The 26,040-nt window shown below is 42.0% G+C and overlaps 1 protein-coding gene across 24 annotated transcripts in view; it reads left to right on the top strand.

Annotated features, from left to right (window-relative positions):
* DNM3 (dynamin 3) overlaps window positions 1-26,040 on the top strand; it is a 166,801-nt gene that overhangs the window by 110,659 nt on the left and 30,102 nt on the right. For 13 of the 24 annotated variants that reach the window (XR_005861932.2, XR_005861933.2, XM_040704989.2 and 10 more), the window contains 2 exons: window positions 2,151-2,262; window positions 6,407-6,418. The exons of 1 other annotated variant lie outside the window; for it this stretch is intronic. Coding sequence is in view for 21 of the 23 variants with exons in the window: in XM_040704989.2 (XP_040560923.1) it covers window positions 2,151-2,262; window positions 6,407-6,418 (124 nt within the window). In the remaining 2 variants the exon portion in view is untranslated. The remainder of the gene's footprint in view (window positions 1-2,150; window positions 2,263-6,406; window positions 6,419-26,040) is intronic. 10 more of the 24 variants (XM_040704983.2, XM_040704978.2, XM_040704991.2 and 7 more) reach the window with 1 other exon arrangement.

Here is a 26,040-nt window from a genome sequence, read left to right as displayed (position 1 = left end):
GCTGTTCTGGGAGACACGTGTCCGTTTACCTGTGCTAAGGCGAGCTTTGTGTGCCCTTTAGCTCCTCATTTACCCTGTGAAGCAGAAACCTGTGTTCCTCTGTAGTGGTCATGGAGCACTGAGATACTGCAGTGAGAGGCCTCAGAGGGCCAGAGACATCCAGCAGCTTGCTCATCAGGTGCCACTAAGCCTAGGAAGGCTCTGCGTATGATGACAGGAGTGCAGGACTGCCAGCTCCCATCTGTTCAAAGTGGTCAGCTAAAATTCCCTCTCACACAGCTATGCTTGCTGTAGCAAGTCACCAAATGCCAAGAAGTTTAATATATATCATGACAATCCTGAAAAAATGTTTTCACAAGCTGGTGTCATGTTGTTTTGCTCTTGCAGATAAGTATTTTTGGAACTTCCCTATCACTATATTTTACAGTCTTTATGTGCTCTATTGTTATTTTTAGTCATCTTTTCTGAGGCTGCCCTGCTGCCATTTCAGCTTCCCTTTCCGTCAGAGTTATAGCTGCTCACTTATCTCAGCCAAAAAAACTTATCTCAGTAAAAGTTGCTCCTAACAATAAATTAAGGCACTTTTTCTTTAGTGATCTCATATCGATCTTTGTTTGTTTGTTTTCATTCAGTCTTTTATTCTGTGAATGTTGACTCTGAGTTCCACAGATCAATTCAAGTGTTTTATCATTGCTTCAAGGTAACAGCATCTGAAGAGGTTGTTCAAGCCATCCTTTGCATTAAGGCAGAATAAGTGCATTTGGAGCCAAAGTAGTAAATGATTTAATTTCTAATTTCTAATGAAGAAAAGATATACGTAGAGCTTTCAATCATTCATTCTGCCAGTGGCTGTGCCTAAGCCGTGGGATGTGCCACGTTAGTGCCTCTCTGCCTCCTTGTGCTCTGTCTGGTTCTGCTAGGAGGGAAACGCAGGCATGCTGCCCTGCCTGGCACTGAGAGGTGCCTGAGGCTTTCTCTGGTCTGAGTTAGCAGTACTTCTTCAGGTGTATTCCAGCAGCATGAAGGTGAAATCCCACCAGCCCCTGAATGCTACAGAAATCTGCACAGGCAGTGATGGTAATAATAATCTCCAAGTTCTATAGGGTGTTCACTTTTTTCCCTCAAAATATGTGGCAGGAATGACGTTGTTAGCTGCATAATGGAGCTATGAGAACCCCTTGTCATTGCTCTCTTTGAAGCTTGAATAATGTCTCTGAGCCCTCCTTGCTGCCCTTCGCTCCCTCCTCTCCATAGCTTGCTAAGGAAAGAAAACAGTCTGGTTGCAATGGAAGATCGATTCCTGTGCAGCTTTTAAGATCTGGCAAAATGTGGTTTCATAACCTTTGTCAGCAAAGCTTGTGGCCTTTCCTAAAAAGACTGTTGGCTGACAAATTTATAGCAACCTGGTCTGTATATAGACTATGAATTCGGAAACTAATGGCTAAACCGTAAGGGGAAAATATGTTCTATTTACTGGAGAATTTGCAAGTACCACCTTCCTACATATTATGTATTTTTCCTTCTTTCTCTTTTCTTCCATTATGTGATTCCCCGTTCATAATGCTTGTACTTATCTAGTTACATTAATTACCTGCAGTAGGTATTATTTAAATGCATCTCGGTTTTCTTACAACTATGGCAGATGTTAAAAGATTCTGATTGTCACTGTTTTTTTTTCCCATTTTACTGACGGTGTCTGAAAGTCAAAAGGATCCATCAGAAGGACCTAACATGGCAAGAAGTTGCATCCTTAGTTATTCTGATATGTATTGGTTACAGCAGCCATCAGTTTCAGAATGCAGTTTTGTTGGAATGCCTTACGTGTTTGTCCTCTGTAGCACAACAGTTTTACTTCTCCTAATTGTGCCCCATTTTGGGAAATAAAAAAAAAAAGAAAAGCAGGAAAATTGATTTGGAGCAGTTTCACGGTGCTTTCAGATAATTGTTATTTCCAGAGCTGTGTTGTAACGTTGTAAGATATTTTTAAGTACTCCATGTAATTATTAAACAAGCACCTGTCTCATAAACGCCGTTGTCCAAAACAACTACCAAATTATTTCTGATCCCAAAGGATTTTTTATGTAAAATGCTGTGTGCACGATACAAAGCAGTAAGATTCTGGTTTTACAGTGTGGTGCTCTTTGTTCTAGGAATGTTTACAAGGATTACCGTTTCCTTGAACTAGCCTGTGACTCCCAAGAGGAGGTGGATAGCTGGAAGGCATCTCTGCTACGAGCCGGTGTCTATCCTGATAAATCCTCAGTAAGTCATACAGCTCACCAGTTTTCAGTAGCTGCTCTGTTTGAGTCAGAAAAACAATTGTGCCATTTGGGAGAACGCAGCGTTTGCAGATATCTCAAGAAATGGGAGCTTTTTCATTGGCCTCTGCCATGGTAATTGTTTAATATTCATAATGAAATACTTCATGGTTAATTAGTGTGTCAAACATCAATTAAACAAACAAACAAACAAAAAAAGCTCCAAAATGTTATTCGTTGGAGCAGCTTAGTAAAAACATTCAGCAAAGTAAGGTTTTCTGAGCTTCATTGCTTCTATGAATATCTTTTAAAGAAAAGAATCTTATTCCTGCAAGCTCTGTATTACAGAACTGACAGAAGCATTCCAGGCAATCATGTATATTTATTTTACTGAATCATTGCATGGTTTTGGGTATGGAGCACATGCTAAACCTTTCCAAAGACAGTTTTACTGTGCTAATCACGTGAAGCAAATTGAACAGGAAACAGCAAGAAAAAAAGCCAATAAATTAAACAGAAAAGACCAAAAAAAAAAAAAAAAAAAAAAAGGAAAATGCTAGGAAATGGAATGGAATAGAATATGCCCAGCTACCATTTTATACTTTTTGGACATTGTCATTTTGTGTTTTCATCATTTATGTAAGTCTGGGATGAGGGATTTGGCTCAGCTCCTGAAGTCCAGCTCCCTCAAGTGCCTGCATAGCTGAGGCCGTAGCAATATGGACTGCAGCATCCGAACAAAACCTTGGTACTGAGCAGTGAGGCTGCTTAAAGACCATTCAGATGATGGCTACTCCATTTTACAGTTTCAATTTTAAAAGGCCTTTATTACCCATGACAAACCTACAGTAACCATAACTTTTTCTCAAAAGTGCCAGAGCTCATATGGGATTCAGTCAGTATTGGGGTTTTCTTCTATTTTGCTTTGTTCTGTGCTCTGTGCTTGAGTAGTTTGAGTTGAAAAATTCTTCAGTATTTCAGCCTTCAGTATTCACTAAATTCTCTCAGTATTCACTAAAGTTTCTCTATTCCATGGCTAATCTTTCTTCAGTAATTTGTCAGATGGATACCTACAGTATCATTCTGAGAAACGATGCTTTGATTTTAGCGGACTTTGTTCCTATTCCTGCTTGTTTTCCATGACAAGGCCAGGTCCCGTGAGCCCAGGGTCTTCTGATGTCTTCCATTTTCATCATCTTCCTCATACTTCCATATTTTTGTGATACCTCTACATCTTCCAGTTTAATCCTCTCCGCATCTCTTCCTGCTGCTGTTTAGGAACACTGGCAATGCTCACTGTACTCTTTACATACTGAATATCAAGGCTGCCAACAAAAGCAAAATCAGAATACTTAAACTGTGGGATTCTCCAGTTATTGTAGAAATGACCAGTGATTATGATAACTGTATTGGGTTTTTTTAATCAGGTCAGACACAAATTCAGCAGGAGACCTACCAAATGCCTGACAGTCTTTTTAAAATATTCTTAATGACTTTTCAGTAGGGTGCCTGTCCCTGTAGATTAGCTCTTATCTAAGACCACCAGAAGTCATTTTACAAGGATTAATTACAAGAGGTTATCTAATAAGTTACTACTTTCAAAATACTGCATTGTTTTGATTTTATGCTCAGGTTATGGTGTCAAACCAGCCAGTTGAATCTTGTGTTCTTTGTCATGTTTGCCATATTCATATATCTGATGCTTTATTGATAGAAAGGGCACACTAGCTGGATTTCCAAACTTATGTTCTGTCCCCTTGTTTTCCCCGTCTCCCTAAAAACATTTTTATATTCAAAATAGGTTTTCTAAAGAACTCTTTTTTTTTTTTTTTCTATAATTTGACTGTTGAAGTAATCTCAGAAAGAAGATGAAAGTTGTCCTTAAAAGACAAAGTTAGGAGGCAGTCCTAACAACTCCATTGTTGTCTGGGCTGGAATCACCTTTACATCACAAAAAGAGTGAATATTATTTTTCCAAATCTTACAGTTTGAAATTCATCCCATAGCTCATCAAGCTGTGCAGGAAGGATCCTTCATGCTACTCTCTTCTTGCAAAGTATTTTCCTCCTGCATAACTGTAGGTTAAAATGTGTAGGGAAAGTCTGCTGTTAAAGTTCTGAATTTTGTAAAGCAAAAGCCTCAACACCCGGGGCACATTGGGAACTTTGACAGAACTTTCATTAAAATCATATGCACACTCCTCAGTTCTGCACCTTTGCCTGGCAACATAAAACAGTTTTACAGATGCCCACCACTCTTTTACTCTTCTTCAACGATTTAGAGACCCCATTTTCACGCAAGAAACGCTGTTAGGAAATGGCAGCAAGTTGTGTTTGCTTCAGTCCTTCCTCACAGCTTCGCAGTCCCGGAGTTAAAAATGCAAAGAGGTACCCCAACCCCTTCACAGGATGACCTTCTCATTCTTTTCCATGCACAAGTTGCAGCTGGTAACTTTGAATATCCAAGACTTTGGCACCAGAAATAGAAAAATTGCTGCTTAGAAATGAAAAATAGATTAATAGTGCTGTAAACCTGGAGTGCTGCAGTGGTGAGGCTGGCCTGCTTTCTGTAACTGCCAGAGCAGCGTGCACAGCCTGGAATCTGAAGTTAAGCTGTGTGCTTTCATTAACAGCTCTGCTGTTTGCATACAGGAATGCTGATATAAAGCCCAACGCATTGGCCCCTAGTTGGGTTCTTTCTGCAATGAAAGGAAAAGTAGGAATTTGTCACTGAATTAAAGAGATTTGTTTCAAGTTCTCACCAGGAGCAAATCTCTCAACTAAGAATATTTGTTTTTCTGTTGTTTTTCTAGTAGTGCTACTTAAAATTGAATGATGACAGTGGTAATGGGACTTGGTACTTACCACTGCTGCCATGAAGTCTCTAGTATGAGTTCAATACCCTAAGCAAAGTCTAAGGTTGACATTTTATTTTTGTGCCTAAACAAAACTCGTTAAAATATTAAAAATTAAATGCCATCTAACACCCCGTTCCTCCATTTTCTTGCTTCCTTTTGCCTGTACTCCCCATCCCGCTGCGTGTGCAGATGTGCATTCACATATTCATTCATTTATTAACTATCTTTAACCACCCTTCCAAGTTTTTCTTTGAGCCCCTGAATTCTTTTGCACTTTTCCAGGTCACCTCCCTCCCCAGAGATTTGCGTTTGTCAGGACGTGAGCTTTGACAGCCACCCGGATAGCAATGAATCAGTGTTTTTAGTTTTCCAACCCATATGCAAGGCAGCTTGCTTGATATAAATCACACTGTGGCCAATTCACTTTGAAACAGGATATCCATTTACCAGCTGACTTTACTGCTGGGTTTCTGTATTGAGGCATCCAAACCTCCTTTTCTAAAAAATGGCTACAACTTTGTGACTAACCTTTCCAGACTGTATTTCTCAACTCTAGGCTGGTGTTTATTTTGGCCGACTTCCCACTGTATAATATACACTGTTCATGCCAGCTCATGGCAAAACTCGCAATTAAAAGAAAAGAAAGGAAAAGAAAGCACAGATGTTCATCGTAAGCTGTTCAGCACACTTTACCTGGCTGGCACCATCCATTCCCTTTCCTCTCTCCCCTCATGCCATCTCCTCCTTACTTTCATTACTAATCTAAACGTACAACATTTGCTTTTTAAAAGCATTGGATCGTGAAACTTTCCATTCATTGGCATGTTGCAGGGAGTGGCTGTCGTGAAAGGGTAAGCAGACATATTTAGTGGTTGCTTTGCGTACTGGAAGCTCAGTATTACTGATGCACGAAAATCCCTCTGGCTTTGGGCCCATCCCGAGATCATTTTGAGCCTCGTTTCCCTCACCCTTGTTTTAGTGTCCACCAACTTCCCCGGAGCGGCTCCTAATTTACACTGAAGGAAGCAAAAGTGGAATCTGAAAGTTGGTGTAGGGAGGAAATTTTGAAAAGCAGTGTGAATTTACAGCTTCGCTGACCATTTCAAAGCCTTCGTGAATGTCCTGTGCTCCTCTGGAAGCTGTCTGACTAAAGGGTTCGGTGAATGTACTTTGAGTCAGTTCATTTGGCTTGAGCTACTTCCAGAACCGAACAAGTTAGACTGAATGTGTGTAAAATATATGTATCTAATATTTCTTTTTTCCTCTTTCCTCCCTGCCGCATCCTGCAAAGGGGAACAACAGAGTAAGTTCTTTGTCCTTTTACAAAATCCTTTTGTATCCTGTCTTGAGGGTTGTGTCGTAAGAATCACTTTATCTTTGTTTCACACAATTGTTGCCTGCATACTCCTAAGAGGAAACTCCTGGCTTCTTTCTAATAAGAAATGTAGGTACGAAAATGTCTTCTGTGAAACTATGAACGGATCTTTGTATTTTAATTTTGTGGAAAGCAATATGTTAAGTGATGCCGAGTGTTGTTCTTTAAGGCAGTTCAGTGAGAATGATGCTATAAAACAGCATTGGGACCGAAGATTATGAAGGTATAGTAATAAAGACCTTCTGAGGAAAGGTTGCTACAGTCTGATGAAACTCATTACAGCTGGATTTTTTGACCATACATCAAAGCTTGTATTAATGGGCAGTTATAAAAACCCGGCACTAAAGTCTTAAATAACAGATTTGCTGGCGTTGTTGGCTAAGCTGAACTAGATCAGTGTAGTGGCTTTGAAGGTGCCTTAAAATGGATGGAGGAGGGTGGGGTCAACATTTGACTTGGCTTCTAGACCCTTGATGCGTTCCAGCTGGACAGCAGCAGAAGGGTGTGGGGTGTGGAGAGAGAGAACTGAAATATGCATGGTAGGTTTTCTGAAACTGAGCAGCACATAAAAAGATAGTTTTGCTGATGTTGATCTGATAAACTAATAATCAAGTCGTTCCCAGGGTTTGTACTTTTCCTGCCATTTTTACTGAGCTTAAGAATGGAAATTTCACATCTCACACTTTGGAACATGATGCAAAGGGAGTTTGTCATGCTACAGAAAGAATTTACACGGCTTTTGCATTTTTTTCTTTCCTGTTTTGACATATTAACCCTTAGGAGGATGTATCTGGAGCATCAAAGGATGCTTCCTAGCAAATGTTGAAACTATCCCCTGAAATATTGCTTGTAGCATCTCACCGTGAGCTTCTGGCATTTCTGGGCTATTTGGGAAAGACCCAGGTGCATTTAAAATGGTCTGAAGATCTGGGAATTTGTCTGCTTTTGATTTTGATATTTTTATCGCTGTTTTGTCTGCTGCTGTCTCCATAGTAACTGGGCTGAGAAGCACCAAAAATGTTGTGTTTTATTGGCTTGCCTGTCGGGTGGTGAAGGGTTAAGAATTGATGGCATAGAGAGAGGGACTTTATGCAGGAGGTGGTGTGAAATGTAAATGTTAACTGTGTACACTGAAATATCAAGGTAATGTTTATAATGTTGCTTTACGATATGCTGACTTAAGGCTTTGCTGCTATGCTGGATACTGAGCTGATCTCCTGATGAGAGGAGTTAGACTGTAGATGCTCTGTCAAGTGAGATGGGGCACCAGAGATCTCTTGGGGCTGTCAGAAACAGGGGTCGGGATGCATGTGGACAAGCGCTGTTCTCCAGTGACCTGAGCTATGGGGCACCTCCAGGGAGGGAGGACCAGTAGTAGTGTCTGATGTGGAGTTATACTGCTAGCAAAAGATAGGATAGGTTGAAGCAGGTATAGGAGAAACCTGTGAGATTTGAGGCTTGTTGGATCTGTTAGCTCTCCTTCTGCTGTGAGCAATGGGTGATTTTTGCTGTACGTACACAGATATTCCCCCTCTGGCCATGGGATGTCAGCCAGAAGGTAATTCCAAAACAAATCTCCATGACAGCCATCCTCATCTTTCTCTCGGAACCCAGATCCTTGTGAGGATCATTGTATCCTCATCTGTGTCCCCTCCCTTCTTTCACATAAGTTGCTCATGCTCTGGGGGCTGGAACTAGATGATCTTAAAGGTCCCTTCCAGCCCAAGCCATTCTGTGATTCCATAACCACCCGCACAACCTGAATGGGTACTGCCCTTAGCTTTGCCTCTTAAATTTGCAAAGTAATAATAAACATTGGAGTAATGAGGTCCTAAGAAAAAGCAGGGGGGAGGGAAAAGAAGAGGGTTTATGGTCATCAGTGGACTACCAATCATTTTTATTTTTACGTTTTATTGTTGCACAATCATTACTGTAAGTGAGATTTCTCACATGGTTAAAAATAAATACATCTTCAAACGCTTTGTTGGATAAGATCTGTAAAAAGGGTCGTTTGGAATGAGGTAATGGAGACCTACCTCATTCAGCAAGCACATGTTGGCAAGCCACGTCTTCCTAAAGTTAAAACTGAACTCTGCTCTGCAGTCCTGCGCAGAGGCAGGACGAGTAGAGCGTTGTGCCAAGCTGCACAGAGTGCTGGGAAGCTGCTTGTAGCTTCAGTCCAGATGCTGAAGACACTGAGTCAGTGTCTTAATCCATCTCTGTGAATTTGCTTCCTCCCCTGTGCATTTTCATCACCCTTGTTTAAAAACAAAAGCAAAAAACACCGGCCCTCCAGAGCCTGCTGTTTGAAAATAACAGCAGCAGCAAAGCCTACAACATTCTCTTGTAGGCAGTTTTCATTATGTGCATACCTACGTTGTTAGGTTAGAAGGTTAACTAGATGCTGTGTCCTACTGAAATTCTCATCCCAAATCCCATAGGCCAAACTAGCAAAAATAAAACATACACACAAAAAAACCCCAAAGCCCCCCAAAGGCTGTCTTTATATTAAAGAGCTCACCTTTTTATCAGCCTTGAACCCTGAATTAGCCAAACACTTCTGCTTAATTTGAACGATCAAACGCTTTAAAACTGAGGTCAGTCTTGAGAAAATTCAACCAAGGAAAATCAGAAATCTGATTAAACTGCTTTTTGTGGGCACAGCTTTTCTAATTATTTTGCATTGCCGTGCTTGTGATACCTTTTACAAAGCATGTAGAACAGACAAGTCTAAAGCATGTATTTGCATCTCGGTTAGTGGGATTGTCTCAGTGTGGATAACACTGAGCATACGAGCATTCACCTAACACAAAGTCACTTAGTATAATTCAGTTTGAATTTTCTCCTGAGAAAAACAGAATTTCCTTTGAAAAGAAAAGGAAAATAATCTCTCTGCCAGGTCAGTTTGCATGTTATTGCTTAAAATACTTCTTGGTGACATATTAATTGCTTAGTTTCGAGTCTCTTTTTTGGGAGGGGGAGGGGGGAAGGGGTGGGAGTAGTTTTACTGAACTCGGATTCCAGATCAGCTACTTCATTAAGAAGACCAGATGTCCTACTCCCTCTTGAGACAGCCCTGGAAAGTGGGAACTCAGAGTGAATGAAGTCAGGGTACTCATCCTACCTAGGTGTATGACAACAGCTCTCTCAGTTCATCTATTTCACACTTGGCTATTGACATTTCTATGCAGATACTATGCCAGAAGCCATGTGCACCTTTGCACAGGGCTACGATGCTTTCTCTACCAAATCCAGCTGTGTTTCTGAAGTGTCTGCACTTACCTGATTGTCACGCTCTGACTCAGGCCATGGTGACGTTCCCAGCCAGGCTCAAACTGTGAGTCAGTGCTTCTGCTCCGAGACTGCTGAGGGTGGTGTTCGCGTTGAGGTCCTGAGCTAAACAAAGTAAAGACTTGCTTGTGTTTGTTGTGTAGCAGTAAGCTGAACAGCAGCTTGTGCTGATGTGTCACAGGGAAAGCAGCGTAGATGGAAATGAAAACTGTGCATTTTCCGTTTTGTTTTTCCTTCTTAACTTAAAAAAAAAACAAAAAAATCCAGCACCCAGAAAACGATATTCTAGGAAAGGAAGGCACTGAATTCTAGGAAAAGAAGAATCCGCTTCAGTTATGACTAAAATTGGCTCCAGGCCAAGGAGGTTTAAAAATAACTTTCAAATGAAGGAGTGTTATAATATTTTTTAAAGTGGGAAAAATGCCATCATTTTATAGACGGTGCTTCAGTCATTGCTTCAAACAGATGAATTGAGTTTTGCAATGCAGTGACAGCATAATGGAGCAGAGCAAGAGCGCGTGCATGCGCGCACCCGCTGGGTCAACAGCAGTCCAAAGCAGAGGGAGGAAAGGAAATGGCTGTTTGTCAGTGCCTTCCGTGCTGCCTTACGCTTCCATGAATGCGAAAACACGCTTCCATAAAATTCATCCTTCTAAATATTTACTACTTCAAACCAAACCTAGAGGCACTCCTGTTCCCTGAAACACACAGCAGCCCTCTTTTATATTCTCTAGGAGTAAAATAATTGTTGGCACAAGAGAGTTAAGAACGTACAAGGGAGAAAAGAGATCCAGTGCATTGCATCAGTGGCACTGGCTGTAACAAAAGTCAGCCTTGCTAACTGAAGGATTTCAAAACCAGTCCCAGCAAACTGGTAACTGCCTGTGTCAGGGGTCAGCCGTTCCATAGCTGTCACAGTTTTATTACATTTCTGCTATTAAATGAACCTGCTGACATTAAGCAAGCTGCAGGAAATTTAGAAATGAGCAGTTTTTATTATTATTATTATTATTTTTGCAGTGTCTCCGTGGTGGGCTCATTGCTTTGCACAAGGCATCTGCACATTGAAAAGGCTTGAAATTCTTTGTTTTTTATGGTGCAGCTCATTTTTGCACCACTTCCACTCTAACGAAGGATTTTACTGGAGTTGTACAGAAAAGTGAAAACTTTCTGGCTGTGATGTTTCAGATGATGGAGCATGAGTGTCGGCCGTGTTCTGGACATGTATTCCTGTTGAAAAGAGAGTGAGATCTGCAGTAGAGAAAGCCAACTCCTGCAGATCCTTTCCTAGAACTGGTCAATGAGTGCTAGGAGTTGGCTGGCAGAGGAGGGTGCTTCTGGGCTGTGCTGTACCACTCAGACCTACAGGGATCCTCGAGACTCCAGGCTGGGTGTCTGTGCCACCAGGTCTCAGGACAGCCATAGCTGGAAGGTCACGTTGCCTCCGTACCCCTTTAGTGCAGCACCACCCATGTGCAGAGCTGAACAGAAAGGGAAATGCGCTCAGATATCACAAGACTGGGACAATTTTTTTGTCGGTCTCCAAGTCAGTTCCTGCACAAAAAGCTATTCCTGAGTAGCGGTTTGTAAAAAAAAAAAAAAAAGTCATTGGATCTAAATAAAAATGTGAGTTTTTTCTGCCAAAAATGTCACCGAACTCACTTCCATAGCATTTACAGTGTAACAGGAAATGTAGTCATTGGACAGGAGGGTGGAGGGCAGCTGGTAAGCAGCCAGATCCTTTTTTTTTCTCTCATTTGTAAGAGAAAACAAGACGATCAAGAGAAACGGAATGCTGTTTTCTCTCATTCCGTTTTGGACAAAAGCAAAGATATGCAATGTCTATTCTGATGTATAGTTTCATCCTGGATTTGTTTAGCCTATGCTATCTTTCTTTTGATGGAGGTAGGGTTATAATTACTGTCCGCATGGAGTCGATTTCACATGATGCTTTGTGTGTGAAATTCCCTGTTCTGAAACTTCATTCTTTCATCATAGCACTCATGATGTCATTTGTTCCTGTTCTGTGGTCACTCCTCCTGCATCACCCGTGTCCCACTTCCATTGTGGCCCTTCAATGACCAGTGCGTTGTCCGTCCTTCCCTGTTTGATGGATTAGTAGGACATTTGCTATTCCAACTGTGCTGCTTCTGGAGAACTGAGTTTTGTCCCTAGGAAAAGCTGGCTGTGGACACCTGTGGTGTTTGATTTGTGGCTCTCTTCCACTTTGGTGCCTTGCTTACTGTTGTTCCTGGTCCCAAAGTGGAGGAACAAATGATCTCACTTGGTTCACCTTTACCTTCTCTCTCATTTTTTTAAACCTAACATCTCCTAATCAAAGTATTTGTAATTCAAAGAGAGAATGAGACATCACTGAATATTTCACTGAGTTCAAATGATGTTTGTGAAATGATCTGGCTGGATATAAGCTCTGTGGTGTGTAGACATAAAGTTCCCATCAGCTGTTACACAAGGTGTTGGGCTGTGTTGGGCCTTTTCATTAGCAGAAAATGAAACTTTTCAGTCATATTTATTTGTTGCACAGTATTCTCTTGAGCTGTTCAGTGAGTAAGGGCTCTGTACTTGCTGTTCCTCAGCTGAGGGCTTCAATACAGGGAATGATCTGACCCTATGAACAAGGACACCAGCAAGCAACCTCGAATGCATGGGTGTCTATAGCTGTGTTATCTTCTTGAAGCGAATTATTTGTGAGCCAGAGTTGGTGGATTTGTACACGAGTCAATGCGTGACCCTGTACATACGTAAGTAACCAGTGTCCTATGCAGAATAAAATGCTTACCTTTATCTGTTGGGTTTCTTTTCTTCTAGATCAATGGCTTCCAATTCAGGGCTCGCTGCTGATTTCAATGTTAAAACTTAGGAGGTTAACCAAGAGCAAAATGCAGTACTGCGTGCAGTCCTCAGCAGTGTGTTGCCCTTGGTATGGTGGAAATCATGGTCCTTGCTTTAGGATGCTTGTCATCTTCAAGAGTTTGAAAACATAACTCTTCTTCTCTGTGGTCTCTGCTATATACTGCTGTGCAGAATATACCTCTTAAACCAATGAGTGGATGCATATGCTCAGAAACAATTAAACTGCAACCAGCATCGGTGGCAAAAAGACTGGAACATGGGTGAAATACTGGGCATGATGAAGTCAATTGTAAAACTCCCATCGATGTCTGGAGGGTTAGCATTTCATCTGCTGTGACTGAATGCGTTCTGCTTCGTTCTGTAAGTTTTTAGTGGACCGTTGTTTTTTCCCTGCTTACTGCAGTCTGGTGAGCGTTCTGCTAAAATGCTCCTTTCCTAGAACCAGTCCTGGCATCGTCCAACTGGGGCTGTGATTTCTGCCCCATGATGCATTTCTCTTATTTAGCTCCATCTTATTTGTACAGTTTCTTTTGTAAGTCACAGCATGATGCCTCTCCAGCAGCTGTTGTTAATATTGTGAATAGATACTATTTGTCTAGAAGCTGCAGTTGTGGACCCAGATCCCATTTTACAAACGTAAAATAAAACGTGGTTCCTGGCTCGTAACGCTTATGGCCAAAGGATGACATGAGGGAATCAGTGGATAATTACTGAACGCTGTCCTGTCTGCATATTGGGTCAGAGGTTTGTCACTAGCCATTGAGGTCTGTGCAGATTGATAGTCTCAGGGCAAACTACCTGTTTGTCACTGGTCTTTAGGATTTAGGATTATTGTATTACTAATGAATTCTGTAAAGAAGCAGCATAATTTCTTTCTACAGGACTTGTCTCTTCAAGCCTGAGAAGGCAGTATTTCTGGTGTTTGGAGCAGGTTTGGCAAGACATCTTCGTTTTTGCTCTTTAAAAATACCTCACTCCTACATCATTTGTGTATACAGTGATGAATTTAAGAATCAATGATGATGGATTAATCCTAATTTGATCTCTGTTCATTTGAGTGTCCCCGTAGCTGGAGAACCAGAAGCATCTCAGCTTAAAGTAAGACTGAAAATTTGCTCAAGTGGTTTTCTTAGGTCACTTGTTGAAGTGTTTAAAGTCAGTAATAGTTATTAACCAACCTAGACGTGTACCAGGCTCTTCATCCTTTTGCTGGTCTGATGAAGGGCAGAAAGAAAAACTGTGGGGCAATTTTACCTGAGATGAGGTGTGTGTGTCTGTGCATCCTGAGAAGTTTGGTGTGTTTGCTCAGATATTCTGAATGTATTTGCTTTACGTATACAACTACCAGCATTTTCCTGTCGCAATTCAGATCTTTTTGGATGATACCCCACTGGGGAACTGCATGTAATTCTAGGCATCTGTGTCTACAATAATCTGTGATTATTCCTTCCATGTCTGGATCTCTTGGCTGTTGATACCCGTGTGCCAGGTAATTGTTAAGGTTCCCAGTTAATTGTCTACCAGCAGCATGACAGTAAAGCAACAGGATTCAGATTTATGATGGAGCACTAAAATACACATCTTTTCTCTGGTAAGGCTTGGGAGCGTTGCTGCTCCGTGCGAGATGAAAGGATACAGCACTTCTCAGTGTCACCTATCCCACTTCTGTGAGTTTTGAGAAAAAGACCTTTCCACCTGTGTTCTTTCTGGCTGAATCTTCCCATTTGGATGATGGAATGGTTTATTGGGACTAAAAGATGCTCCTATTTTCAAGAGTTCCTTTTATCTTGCATCTGCATTTTCTCTGTGCAAAGCTTGTGCTTTGTCAGTACTGATAGCCCTTAGGCTGATCCTTCACAGCTCTTAAAAATATATTTCATCATATATTTCTTCACGCAGAAGAGCATTAAGCTGTCTCCCAGAGTTCACTGTTAGTCACAGATACCTGAAAGGTGGTCACAAATGCCCTATTGGTTCCAAGCTCAACCCCCTGCTGACATGGAAAATTACAATTCAAATATCAGTGAAGCTACCTCTTTTGTTTCTGTGCATTTTGGTAAAAACAATCCTTTACTATGGTAACTCCACAGCCCCTTGGGAATTACCCTGTAATGCTTCCAACCTTCCTTTTTTTTTTCTTGACAAGTTTCTGGCTATATCCTGGAAAACTTCTGGAGTCTGCTATGGATCTCTAGCAGCTGGAAATATGGGAGCAGCATAACCTGAAATAAAATCCATAAAGGAATTTTACGTTGGGCAGGGGAAGCTTCCAGTGCAAACCAAAATGTCCGCATTCACACTCAATAAGCTAAAAAGTCATTAAAGGGAGAGGTAAAACGAGTCTGTCCTGGGCACCTGCAGCAATTAAGAAGCTTTTCTACCGAGTGTGAGCTCTGCTTGACACAGAATATATGTGCTTTAGTTAATATTCCTACCTGGAATCTCCAACAGTAGTTTTTAGTCAGTCCAAACTCAGGAGGCACAGCGTTCAGCTCTGATCATTTGTTTGGAAACCACTGCAATCTCATTTTTCTGAACCTACGTTAAGTTACTTTAAAATCTCTTTGCAGGAAGATATGCTTAAAAACACGTTTCCAAAATGTTGTGATAATTAAAAAAAAAAAAAAAGATGAAAAAATGCTCATAGCCAAAGAAGTTGTACGTTGGAAGTGAAATCCAGCCATCCAGCCTTTCTTTTGCTAGAGTACTATTTCTTGCAAAGCCCGCTGCGTGTCTGATAACATATTCCAGACAGGCTGTGCATGCAGAGAGCTTTTCATTCAGTTTCTTTGGGCGTAGTACAGCAAGATATTTCGGTCCAAAGCACTTACTTATAAAAGATGCAGAATGTACTGAAATCCAGGCATTTATGTATCTTGAGAGTACAACTGCATGCAATCGACGGAGAAGCACTCTCCAAAGCTGTAAGGAAAAGCATTCTTTTCGTGTTTCTTCCCAGTTTGCATTAGACAACCCACACCAGAGCTAGAATATGAGACAGACTTTGCAAGGAGCCTCAGCAGTTCTTACTGGTTTTTGGGTTTCCCAAAGAGAACTCTGCTCGGTAGGTTGTTTTGCTGCCAAAGGTTTTATCATGTGGACCAAGTATCGTAAGGGAACAGACAACACCATCTTCATGTGTTTTTAGACATGTTATTTACTGGGGTTTCCCTGAAGAAAGCTTAAGAATTCTTTCCTTATGACTCACTGACCAAGGGATTTTTTTTATATAAACTTTCCTTCAGCTGGTTAGAGTTGGAACACAGCGTCTTCTGCTCCTTCTGGGGTCTGACTTTGCTCTTAATTTCTTTTAATGGATGTTCCTGCAGTCAGCAGCATGGTTTGAACCTCGTGGCCTTCCCCTTCACCCTGAGTCCCATAGTCTTGAAAATCACCGGGCCAGCCAGCCAGTGGAAGCGCTGGTGGCAATCGCTGCTTCTCTATCATTCTGCTTTTCAGCTTTTTGCCTTGTAGGGCTTTTCCAGCTCCGCACCTTACTTGTAGCTTAGGGAGAGCATGCTGTTGACATTAGCCAAAACAGAGTTTGTATTTTACGTGCTGAAATTAAAACAAAAAGTTGATGTTTGACTTCAGCGGCGTAAAGGTTAAAAGCTGGAAAGTGCTGCTTTTCCATAATGGAAATCACTAAGGCTGGAGAGACGCATGCCTTCTCTTACATACCCCTGAATCCTTTCCCACCCTCCTCCAGTGGCTGCAGTGGACTCTTCTTTTGCCAGGAGAGCGGTGTAGAGTCACTTTTAATTACCTCCTTCCACTGCTTTTGATTTCAAGCCCAACTGATGGCGCCAGGGGCTGAACCGCAGGGAGATCTCCAAGCAAGTCCTGCGTGTGTCAGGCAGCCTTGCCAGGCAGATTCTATACAGCCCACTGCACTTCCTTGCAGTGTTTTTGTTATTACATTTTAATTTTTTTAGCCTGAGATGGGAGCTATGTTAAAATCTATTAGCTCTGTGAAGCGCTGACAGAGAAATTCCAGGTTATGGTCACCAACTTATCTTCCGCACTTTGTATCCAATATAGATATAAATCTCACTTCAACTATGTATACTCTGTGTGTACACGTATGCAATTATATATGTTTCATTAGACAGGTAAAATATCCCATACATACACGGCATTATTTTAAGCCAATAAACACGCATAGTTCTTTGAGTCTTTTTCATAGCCCAGGATTGGATTTCTTTATTTTTACAGGAACAGGAATGGTTTAGCTGGAACGAAAACGTTCATTCCACTGCATCATTAGCTACAGGCAGTCTTCAGTTGAAGCCTTTCCCATTTTTCATGTTAAAGCTGTAGTAGTTTGACTATTAATCAACATGTAGGATGAATTTCTGGGGCTGAAAGAGCTTGCCTGCATGCCTGTAATTTAAGCTGAACTCTTTTTTTTTCCCTTATGAAAGGAAGGTAGCCAGAAAATAAATTATATTTTAAGGAGTTCACCTCTCTCTCAACCCTTTCTACTATTCCCCTTCTGATAAACACCCCGAAAGTTCTCCCTGGACATATACAGAGAGTTAGCTGGAGTAGCAGATTCTCCAGTGTGTCATTTGATCTTCTAATAGCTCTAAGGCAACCTTCTGCTATACGAGGTTAGCTGTTGATGTGTTGATTGCATCATACCTGATGCTCATTACTGAGGGCTTAGCCCAACGTGCTTGTAGCAATTTGAAAGTTAATTTTAGGGTCTCACATGAAGTTTTTCCTCCCCTTCTCCATTGCAAGAAAGCTGTAACCAGCAACCCACATGGTAATGGTAGCATCAACATCTTTCATCAGCTGTTTATCTGCCTTCTCAGCAGTCTGCTCTTCTCTCACAAGCAACGTGTGCTCTTACCAAGTTGGATTGAGACTTAGGAAGGGTGACAGAAGGTGAGAAGTCAGCCTGTGAGACCAGCTCACTGTACTGGCAGTGACGGTTTGTTTGCTCCTTTTGCCATTCAGATCACTCTTTCTTCACAGCCTGGCCCCTCTCCTCCACATGAAGAAGAAGGTGAAGATTCACAGGACTGATATGCCAGTTCTGAGACAATAATGGGAAAAATAATTCCCAGAAGGGCAGAAATGGTTTTCTTATACCACTTCTCTCCTCTAGTCTCACCAGGCTCTCTAAATCACTCTTCATAGACCCGTGGAACACGCAGTCATTCTCCAGCCCTCCTTGAAGAAAGTGGTCAAAAACCAGCCTCCGTGCCCAGTGGGTTTTTAAGAAAGGTCTTTTCCAAAGGCTGCATTCATCTTTTCCCAGGCTCCGTAAGCAGCAGGAGCAGCTTTGGGATGATCACTGTGTACCTGGGAGTTTCCCGAGACCACTAATCAAATATCCTTGCTCTTTCCTCCCAGATATACTCTCCTGCTTAATGGGAGTGCTGATGCAGAGCCTGTTCCAGCTCTGAGACCAGGGAGCGTGCTTTGGAATATGGACAAGGGAGGAAGGAAAAAGGCTATACAGTTCATATAAGATGCAGAACTATTTCAATTTAACTGTCTAGCACTCTTGAAAACTGCAGTGCTCTATCCTATGGATGCTGAAAAGCAGCTTCAGTACAATTGCAATAAAATCCTCTTGTTCTGGCCACGCAGTTTCATTTGGCTATTAGTGAAGTAGTGCAGCAGCTCTGGAAACGAGGGAGATATAAAATGTTATCTCTCACCAGATGGCATATAACATCCTCCCTCAGTGATCCCGAGACGATCACACCTGTAGTGTAAGAAAGGATGTTTCCACTATTGGGCCTGCATTGCTCGTAACAGAGGCAAACGGGCTCAGTCTTTTTGTGGCCGTGTCCTACTGGTGCCTTAGAATTGCCTGATGCTTTGTTAGAGGTACTTGGGATTTCTTTTATTAATGCTAGCTGATGAACCTCAGTCCAGCACAGCAGCTGTCATTAGTCTGTCAATGTATAACTTGTATTTAATCCTGCTTCTGTTTTTCTAGTCCTTGCCATTACCGTGCCCTGCAGGACACTTTACTATTGTCCACTGTATTGACAGTACCTCACAGTTTTGTGTTATGGGCAGAAACAACATTAACTGGCAAGTTCATGCTATTTTGTTCCAGCTGGACTATCTGTTGGACACTTTGATGATGAAACCTTTCAAGGCTGCTAGTTCTTCCTCCCATGCTGTCATGTACTTGTCTGTTACTTCATAACTACCATTCTTTTCCTTAATACCCATCTTTACAAATTTAATTAGCAGTCTTCTAAGGGTATCACTTATAACTCTGCTGAAACTAAGATCTGTAAAGTTTCCAAAACGTCAGTTAACTGGTTGAGTCTGACATGCTCTGACATCTTGCTTGTTTATTTATTTGTTTATTTTAGTATGCCTGTCTTTAAAAACATGTTCCAAAGCTTTGCAGCCAGTAGACTTAGACTAATGGACCCTTATTTCCTTGCACTGTGGATTGTGTTTCACCTGGGACTGTTGGTAGAAGAATACAACAGCTTTTCTCCTTGAGAGACAAAATACTTTGCTTTGAGGAACTCAATAGAAATCTTCTTGATATATAGCAATCTTCGGGGCTGATGACTCAGATTTTCTCTTGCTCTGGTCTGGATGGGAAGAAACTGCCTATGGCAATGAAGAGGAGCTGAAAGCAGTAATTCACACTCTTGTGACATAGCAGCATTTTTTCCTTTGATCTCATCAGTAAGTTGCACCCTGAAATACAGCCTGTGGTTCCAGACGATGGGCTTTCCTCTGTGCCTTATTTGCTTCTTGCCTGGCCACGATCTGGTTTTCTTTCAGATCTTTGCATTTCTATAGGAACTAATTGCGTTCCCATTCTTCTTCCAGCACTTCCAACCATACAATCATATTCCCCTCCTCAGGCTACTTTTTCCATTAGTGCATGTTTCAAATAAGCCTTCGTTTTCTTCAACCATGGTTTAGGAGTTCATATCCTTGAAGGTCTTCTTGCCCGTAACTGTTACCTGTGCACAGATGCATGTTATCTGCGTGGGGGTTTAATGAAGGACGTGAGTTTATAGACATCTGTGGATTTAAAATGTTCCAGTTTATGCTGAGATACGTTTCTCTCTAATTCTAGAGACTATTAGGCACAAATGAGAATTGTTTAATTTGGGATATCTAATTATCAATTCGAAAATCTGCACCCTATAGGATGCCTTGTCAACACCTCACATCTTAGAATGCATAGTATCTAGAAAACTGTGTTGTTAACCTTTCCATGTGAAACATCAGTACTTTTTCTGTGGTTGCATGGGTCTTTGTTTGCAGTGATTAATGGTCCACTAACAGTGTCCAATACAGGGCAGTGTACAAAGTGCCTTTGATGCCAGACATTCTACAGTGCTGTGCAGAAACTAAAGCTAATAGTGGTAAGCCGGAGAGGACTGGAATGTTTTCAATTTACTTTTAAACAAATGACTTTATTGTGCCATTCTCACATGGGAGTAAATTCCACAGCCTTGGTGCCACGTTAGACAAAACGTTTTTACCTGCTGATTTCTGTTTATACTGGGAGAAAAGAAATTAACCTTAGTTAGGAACGCGGGGGAAATAGGACATAACTATTAAACTTGGTGGGAATTGTTCCAAGGGCTTCACTGAGAGCAGAGTTGGATGCAGTCGTACAGGATGTAGCTGCAGGATGATTTGTGGTGCAGAGCGGAGTTAAGGAATTCTGTATTCCTGGAAATCAAACTCAAGAAGGGCACCTATAGGAAAAGCTTTAAAAATGGCTCTGCCTTTCCTGCAGCGTAAGGAGGCTCTTGTTGTAGTCTGATTAAATGCTGGTGGAGTTCAGGAGGAAGATGCCTTGTGACTTCAGCTGGAGATAAATAAGGCCAAATTCCTGAAGGTAACAATTCTCAAATAAGTAATGGGCATCTGTGGGGAAATACGAAAGACGTCCCTTGAGCTACAGGAGCAGAGGTGTCTCAGAGTGCATCACTTTCATATGGCAAAGGTTTTCAGGAGGATAGGAATGAATGAGTCCTTAATGCTTACAGGATGGTATAGTACCATGGATCTGTAAAAAAATATGCAGGTATTCCTTAAGTAAAGGAACACGGATCCCTTCAGTGTTGCTCCGAGTGGGAGAGCCTCTGAAGCTGATACGTGCATCATAGTCTTCTAATAATACAGATTCCATTTCAGAAGGTCCTTTTTGATCGATACCCAAGGGTACATTAATTACTAACAGAACCAGTAATACTGGATTCTTTTTTAAAAGGCTCAGTAGGTCCTTTTGTACTAAACCCTTTTTTTATTACTAGGCTTTTGTTTGGTGAACACTGTGGTTTTTATTGCTTTACAAATCCATAAGCAATCAAGAAAAAATTTAAGTTTTGGCTGATGTTTTTATTTTCACATTGGCCGTCCACAATTCATTAGCGTTTTATGTTCAGCCATTACCTGGAAGTCCAGATGGAAAAAGAAAATGGCAAGTTTAGGTGGTACTGAGATGAATGCAACTGCACAACTTGGACAAGTAGGTGTACTCACTTGAAAGTGGCTCTTAGAGCCTTTTGTCTTTCTCTGATCCTCCAACCCTCCGTCTGGCCCTTTCCAAAAATAATACATCTCTTTTGCTCACCACTACGCCACAGCTTCCTGTAAAGCCTTTCTTCATTTACAAAATGAACAGTGTAAGTGGTGCGCATTATTTTGCTGTGTCCTGGGAGCCCTCATGTCTTTACTGCCTCTGCTTGGGCCTCAAGATGAGTTGCACCTTCCAGAGGAAGATACTGCAAATGCTTTTGTAGGCTGACACGAAGGATAGGGAAGAGGGCCTCAGAGCCACTTCTGTTTTGACTTGTAAAGCATGGAAATTCTGTCCTGTTTGTTTCTCCTCAATGGTAGCTAAAACGATATGGCGTATGTCGATTGTGACTGGAAAGAAACCAGTGTGTGTGTAGGGAGCAACAGCTTTTCTATAGTCAAGTGCTGCTACGAATCAGACTGGGATCAGGAGCATCACTTGGCAGTGCTGAGAAGCTCGTGGGGCAAAGGCAGCACCATTTCCTTCCCAGGTAATGCCTATGAGGAGGGGATGTCACCAGGGCCAGGCTGTGCTAGCTTTCCAGTCTGGGCAGAGTAAGGAGAAATCCTGTGCTTTTGTCTCATGTTCCTCAAGTTATCTCTGAGCTGCTCGCTTCCTGCCCATCTGGAAGCACAGGCCTCTGGCTTGCAAAGTGTCCTGGGAAAAGAGAGGAAGAGGAGGGAGTATAGTGCTAGGGAAGCATCCGATCCCCTTTGTCTCCCAAGTACCTGTGGACATGGGAATATATCTGTGCTTAAAGGCTGCTCCCTGGGGGGCCCCACTTTGGCAGCAGACCGGTAGGGAGCACACGTGCTGAAGCCAGAGAGTGTCTCAAATGAAATGCTGTTTGAGTCTCACCGTGCAGGTCTTAATAACCCATGAGCTTTAATATGGCCGTAAGACTATAAATTCAGGGATTCTGACCTCAAAGTCTTCGCGTGTGTTTAAAAATAGCTCACCCATCCTCATTTTATCACTTCATATACTCTGACACAATTTTGGAACCTGACTCCATTCCATCCAGCACAGGGGAATGCTATAATTAAGGATCAGTTTTGAAAGGCTGTTCCCTTCTCGCTTAAGGCAGAATAAGGCTGTATGTATTTTGCAGGAGATTATAAACAATTCATCAGCTAAAATTAGCAGTAAAAAGGGAGCTCCAGTTCTTTCCTGTGCTGTGGTTTGTACCACAAAGACTCAGTGTTTTTAAATCATGACAGAGCTCTCGAAAAACCTTGAAAGCGTATTGTGTGTGTGTCACTTTGGCTCCGTTTGGAATAGTCTCACCTCTAAGCCAGAAGGCCATGGGTTCGAGTTCCTTGCCCGCCCTTGGATTTAGCTGTCTCACAGTAATTTTATTGCAGAAAACATTTTAAGATAGAACCATGGTGGGAGAAGAGTGAAACTTTGTGTCTGTAACTGTATTGCAAGACGTTGGGTTATGGGGGTGACGTGATAAACCACTGCTTGGACTGCCCATCTCTGCTCAGCAGGCAGTAACCCTCCGAGCAGATTGTACAGACTCCAAGCAGTTGTACAGATCAGCTCCATCTTGAGTCTGCTTGGCCCTTGGGGCACGGTGCTGTCTCTGGTGCCCTGAAACTTCCCCAAATAGAGAAGATCAAACTGTTTTAAGGTTTAAACTTTACAGCTTATTGTTGTTTTTCGCAAACAAGAGTATGACCCTATGAAGTATTTGTTGTATTAACTTACCAGAATCTCACTGGCTCTTAAATGCAATTTGATTTTCTTTTAGGAAGAAAGAAAAAAAAATCTTTCATTTTCTACTAGTTTTATCAAATACTCAGAAAGGTTTGGGCCTATTTATACAAAATAGAAGCCACGTCAGAAAGGGGTATCTAATTTAATTTGATCTAGGGTCATAGGTAGCGTAGTTGCTCACAACTCCATTCTTCTCTTGAGAATAATTTTGCCCAGTAATGTTCAGTTTCTGTTCCTGTCGTATGAAACCCAAATGCTCCCTTATGGGTGAGTTTCTTTTGTTGAGCGATATTTGTTACACCTCAGTAAAGCTCTCCATGTTCTCAGATTCCTCTCCTGTTCTGCTGCGAGGCAGTTCTGCCACAGGAATGTCGCAGCTCAAATTTTCCCCTTCCAAGTTAGGGGACTTCTGAAATGGGGAGTTTACATGGTGGGGATCAGCAGTGCCCTGCTGGGATAACAGCCCCTGCCAGGACTCGTAGGACCGCTGTCACTTTGCCTGACAGCGCTTATGGAAAACCCATTGCTAGGACCCAAGTTATCAAATTGAATCTTCTGAGCAGAACTTTGGCCAAGATACCTCTGGCTAACATCTGACTAACATCTGGGAAAGGTAGGTCTATCCGCATAAGATTCTGGTTCTTCGTGTATGTTCACTTGCTCAATTAAATTAAATACGTACCTGCTCTTGATTATTATTTTTTTCAGATGGCCAATTAGTGTGGGTTCTACAGAGACTATGAAACTTGGGGTGAGAAACAGGGGATAATCCATCTTGTCATGGCAGGAATGTTGACCCATTTAGTCACATCTGGGATTCGGGTGGGGTGGTCTGTGCAAAGCCTGAGTTGGTAATAGTCTGTCAAAATCAGGGGTAATAGCTGGGCTAGCCAGCTAGCCTGGGAGGGAGGCGTCCACTTGACAGATTTCCCTACTAAGATGTGGTCTATTCTGGGAGAAAAAGATTGAGAATCCTTCCCGTAGAGTCTGGCTTAGTAATATTGATCGAATGCAAGGCGAAGGGGAAAGGAAATGGTGCTGCTCTGGAGCACAGTGATCCAACTGTGTGAAGTCAGTGTGGGTGCTATTAAAATGCCATCTTCCTCTCCCTTCCCCTTTCCTTCCTCCCTCCCTCCTCCCTCTGCTGTCAGCCTGGCTGAGGAAAAGTCAAATAACGTACGACTGTGTTCCTTGGCATCACAACTGCAATTTCCCTTTAGGGGCTTCAAACTTGAGAATGAGAGGTTTTAAATCTTGCTGATTCGTGCTATTCCAGCAAGCATATGTGTGAGGAGAAAGAACAATACCCGTTCAAAACAGAAATCACAAGTGAGAAATCATTGCCGCTAACTCAGGTGTTGCAGAGGCCAGTGGAAAAATCAGACGCTAAGAAAAGTAGGAAATAGCTTTGTTTAGAGCTGGGAAGGTTAATGAGAATGAATTAGAAAGTGCTCTCTGTGTTTTCAGCCCCCCGAGGATTTGAGCAAAGTTAGAGGAATTTATTTACTGATTATCCAGACTATACAACTGGCAATAAGATTAAGTGAGGAATTTTGGAACATGCTGACATTTCTTATTTGCATCATTTACTATGGAGATCATTTGTCGGTACTGCACTGGGTCTGTGGTGAAGCAGGGCTCAGTCTGACCCAGCGGAGACAGCTCTGGTACTTCTCATGACTCGGGGGACACGGGGGTGAAAACAGTTCAACATCCTCTTTTGCCTCTCGGAGAGGAAACACCAATTTTGTCTAGGTGCTTATCAGTGGGGAGTTTCAGAATATTTTCCTAGACATCATCAATTATGGAAAAAAGTGCAGCTCTAGGTGACACATTGCATGAGATCTGCTAGAGATGAAAGGCGAGGCTGTAATTTATAGAGTCCCTGCATTGGACACTGTACAGAGCTCCTCCACTGCGAGGCCTCCCCCAAGTCCTTCCCTCCCAGGGTGCAGGGAGATATGCGCTCTGCCTTGCTCCTCTCTGTGCTCAGATTCATTTAAACCAGCCTGGAAAGCTGGAAGGAAGGAAGAAAGACCATAGAATAGGAACTCAGTACAAGATCTAGGAATTAAATTGTGACTTTTATTCTTATTTTTCTCTCTTCTACCTCTAAAATGACCACATTTGTGAAAAGCACACAACTCTTCTATACACACAGGCGCAAGAAGTCATATAGTACGTTTTAAACACATAATTTTGGCAGAATATTTTTCAAGATTTGCCCTCACCAATGCACCATCCACACACTGCACACTTACTGTGCCTTTTTCTAACCCCATGAGGTAGTGCAGTCCTCCAGCCAAAGCTGATGCACTGTTGCTGGAACAAGGAAAGCTTTGTTAGTCACCCTGTGTTGCATGGATACTGCTAAGCAAAAGTCCTCAGTATCAATCATTTCTGCCAATGTTTTGGAGAGCAGTCATTGAAGAATGGTTTTGGTAAGGAGGAAAATAACGAAGATGAATGGCAAGGTGTTAATTTCAGTCTTCATGGGGGCTCTTACTACTCCTCTGATCAGCACTGTAAGTGCCATCTTCTGTGGTAGAAGCTGCAAGGCTTCTATTTGTTTCTGTTTTCAGGGGAACTACAAACCACCACCAACAGCCCTAATCCTCACGTCTGGCTGATGCCTGCACCCATTGATTACCTTCTCCAACAGCAAACTCTCTTGATTCTGCTCTCTTTACAGATAATGTCCACTGCTGCTTTAGGCTATTGTCTTTGGGGTTTGCTTCATGTGCCATGTTACAAAAGCCCAGTTACATCTTCTGAGCTGATCATCACACTTGGAGTCCTCATCATCATGATTTGAATTCCCGGGTAACTCACCACCGGTTGAGACTTCACAAGGCCCATTGACCTTCTTCTGCACTAAAATAATGGCAAATGCTACATCAATGATATCTCCCATCTATGTATTTCTTTTCTAATGTGCTCCCATAAATATGGGGCACTTCATCTGTTGTTATGACAAGGAAATTCTTTGACTGAAAAGTTTGCAAATTCCAAAGTAGTATTTGTTTTATAAACAAAGGTGCTGTTTTCCTTATGCCAGCCTCTTTCTGCTTTTGCTTGTCCAGCAGCCTGTTCTGAAAGGCATGAGGCAGCTGTTGGCCCGGAATCAAAA

Source organism: Gallus gallus, chromosome 8, assembly GCF_016699485.2.
Source record: "Gallus gallus isolate bGalGal1 chromosome 8, bGalGal1.mat.broiler.GRCg7b, whole genome shotgun sequence".
Lineage (NCBI taxonomy): Eukaryota > Metazoa > Chordata > Aves > Galliformes > Phasianidae > Gallus > Gallus gallus.
The sequence above is the reverse complement of the archived record's forward strand: the minus strand, read 5'-3'. Positions and strand labels throughout refer to the sequence as shown.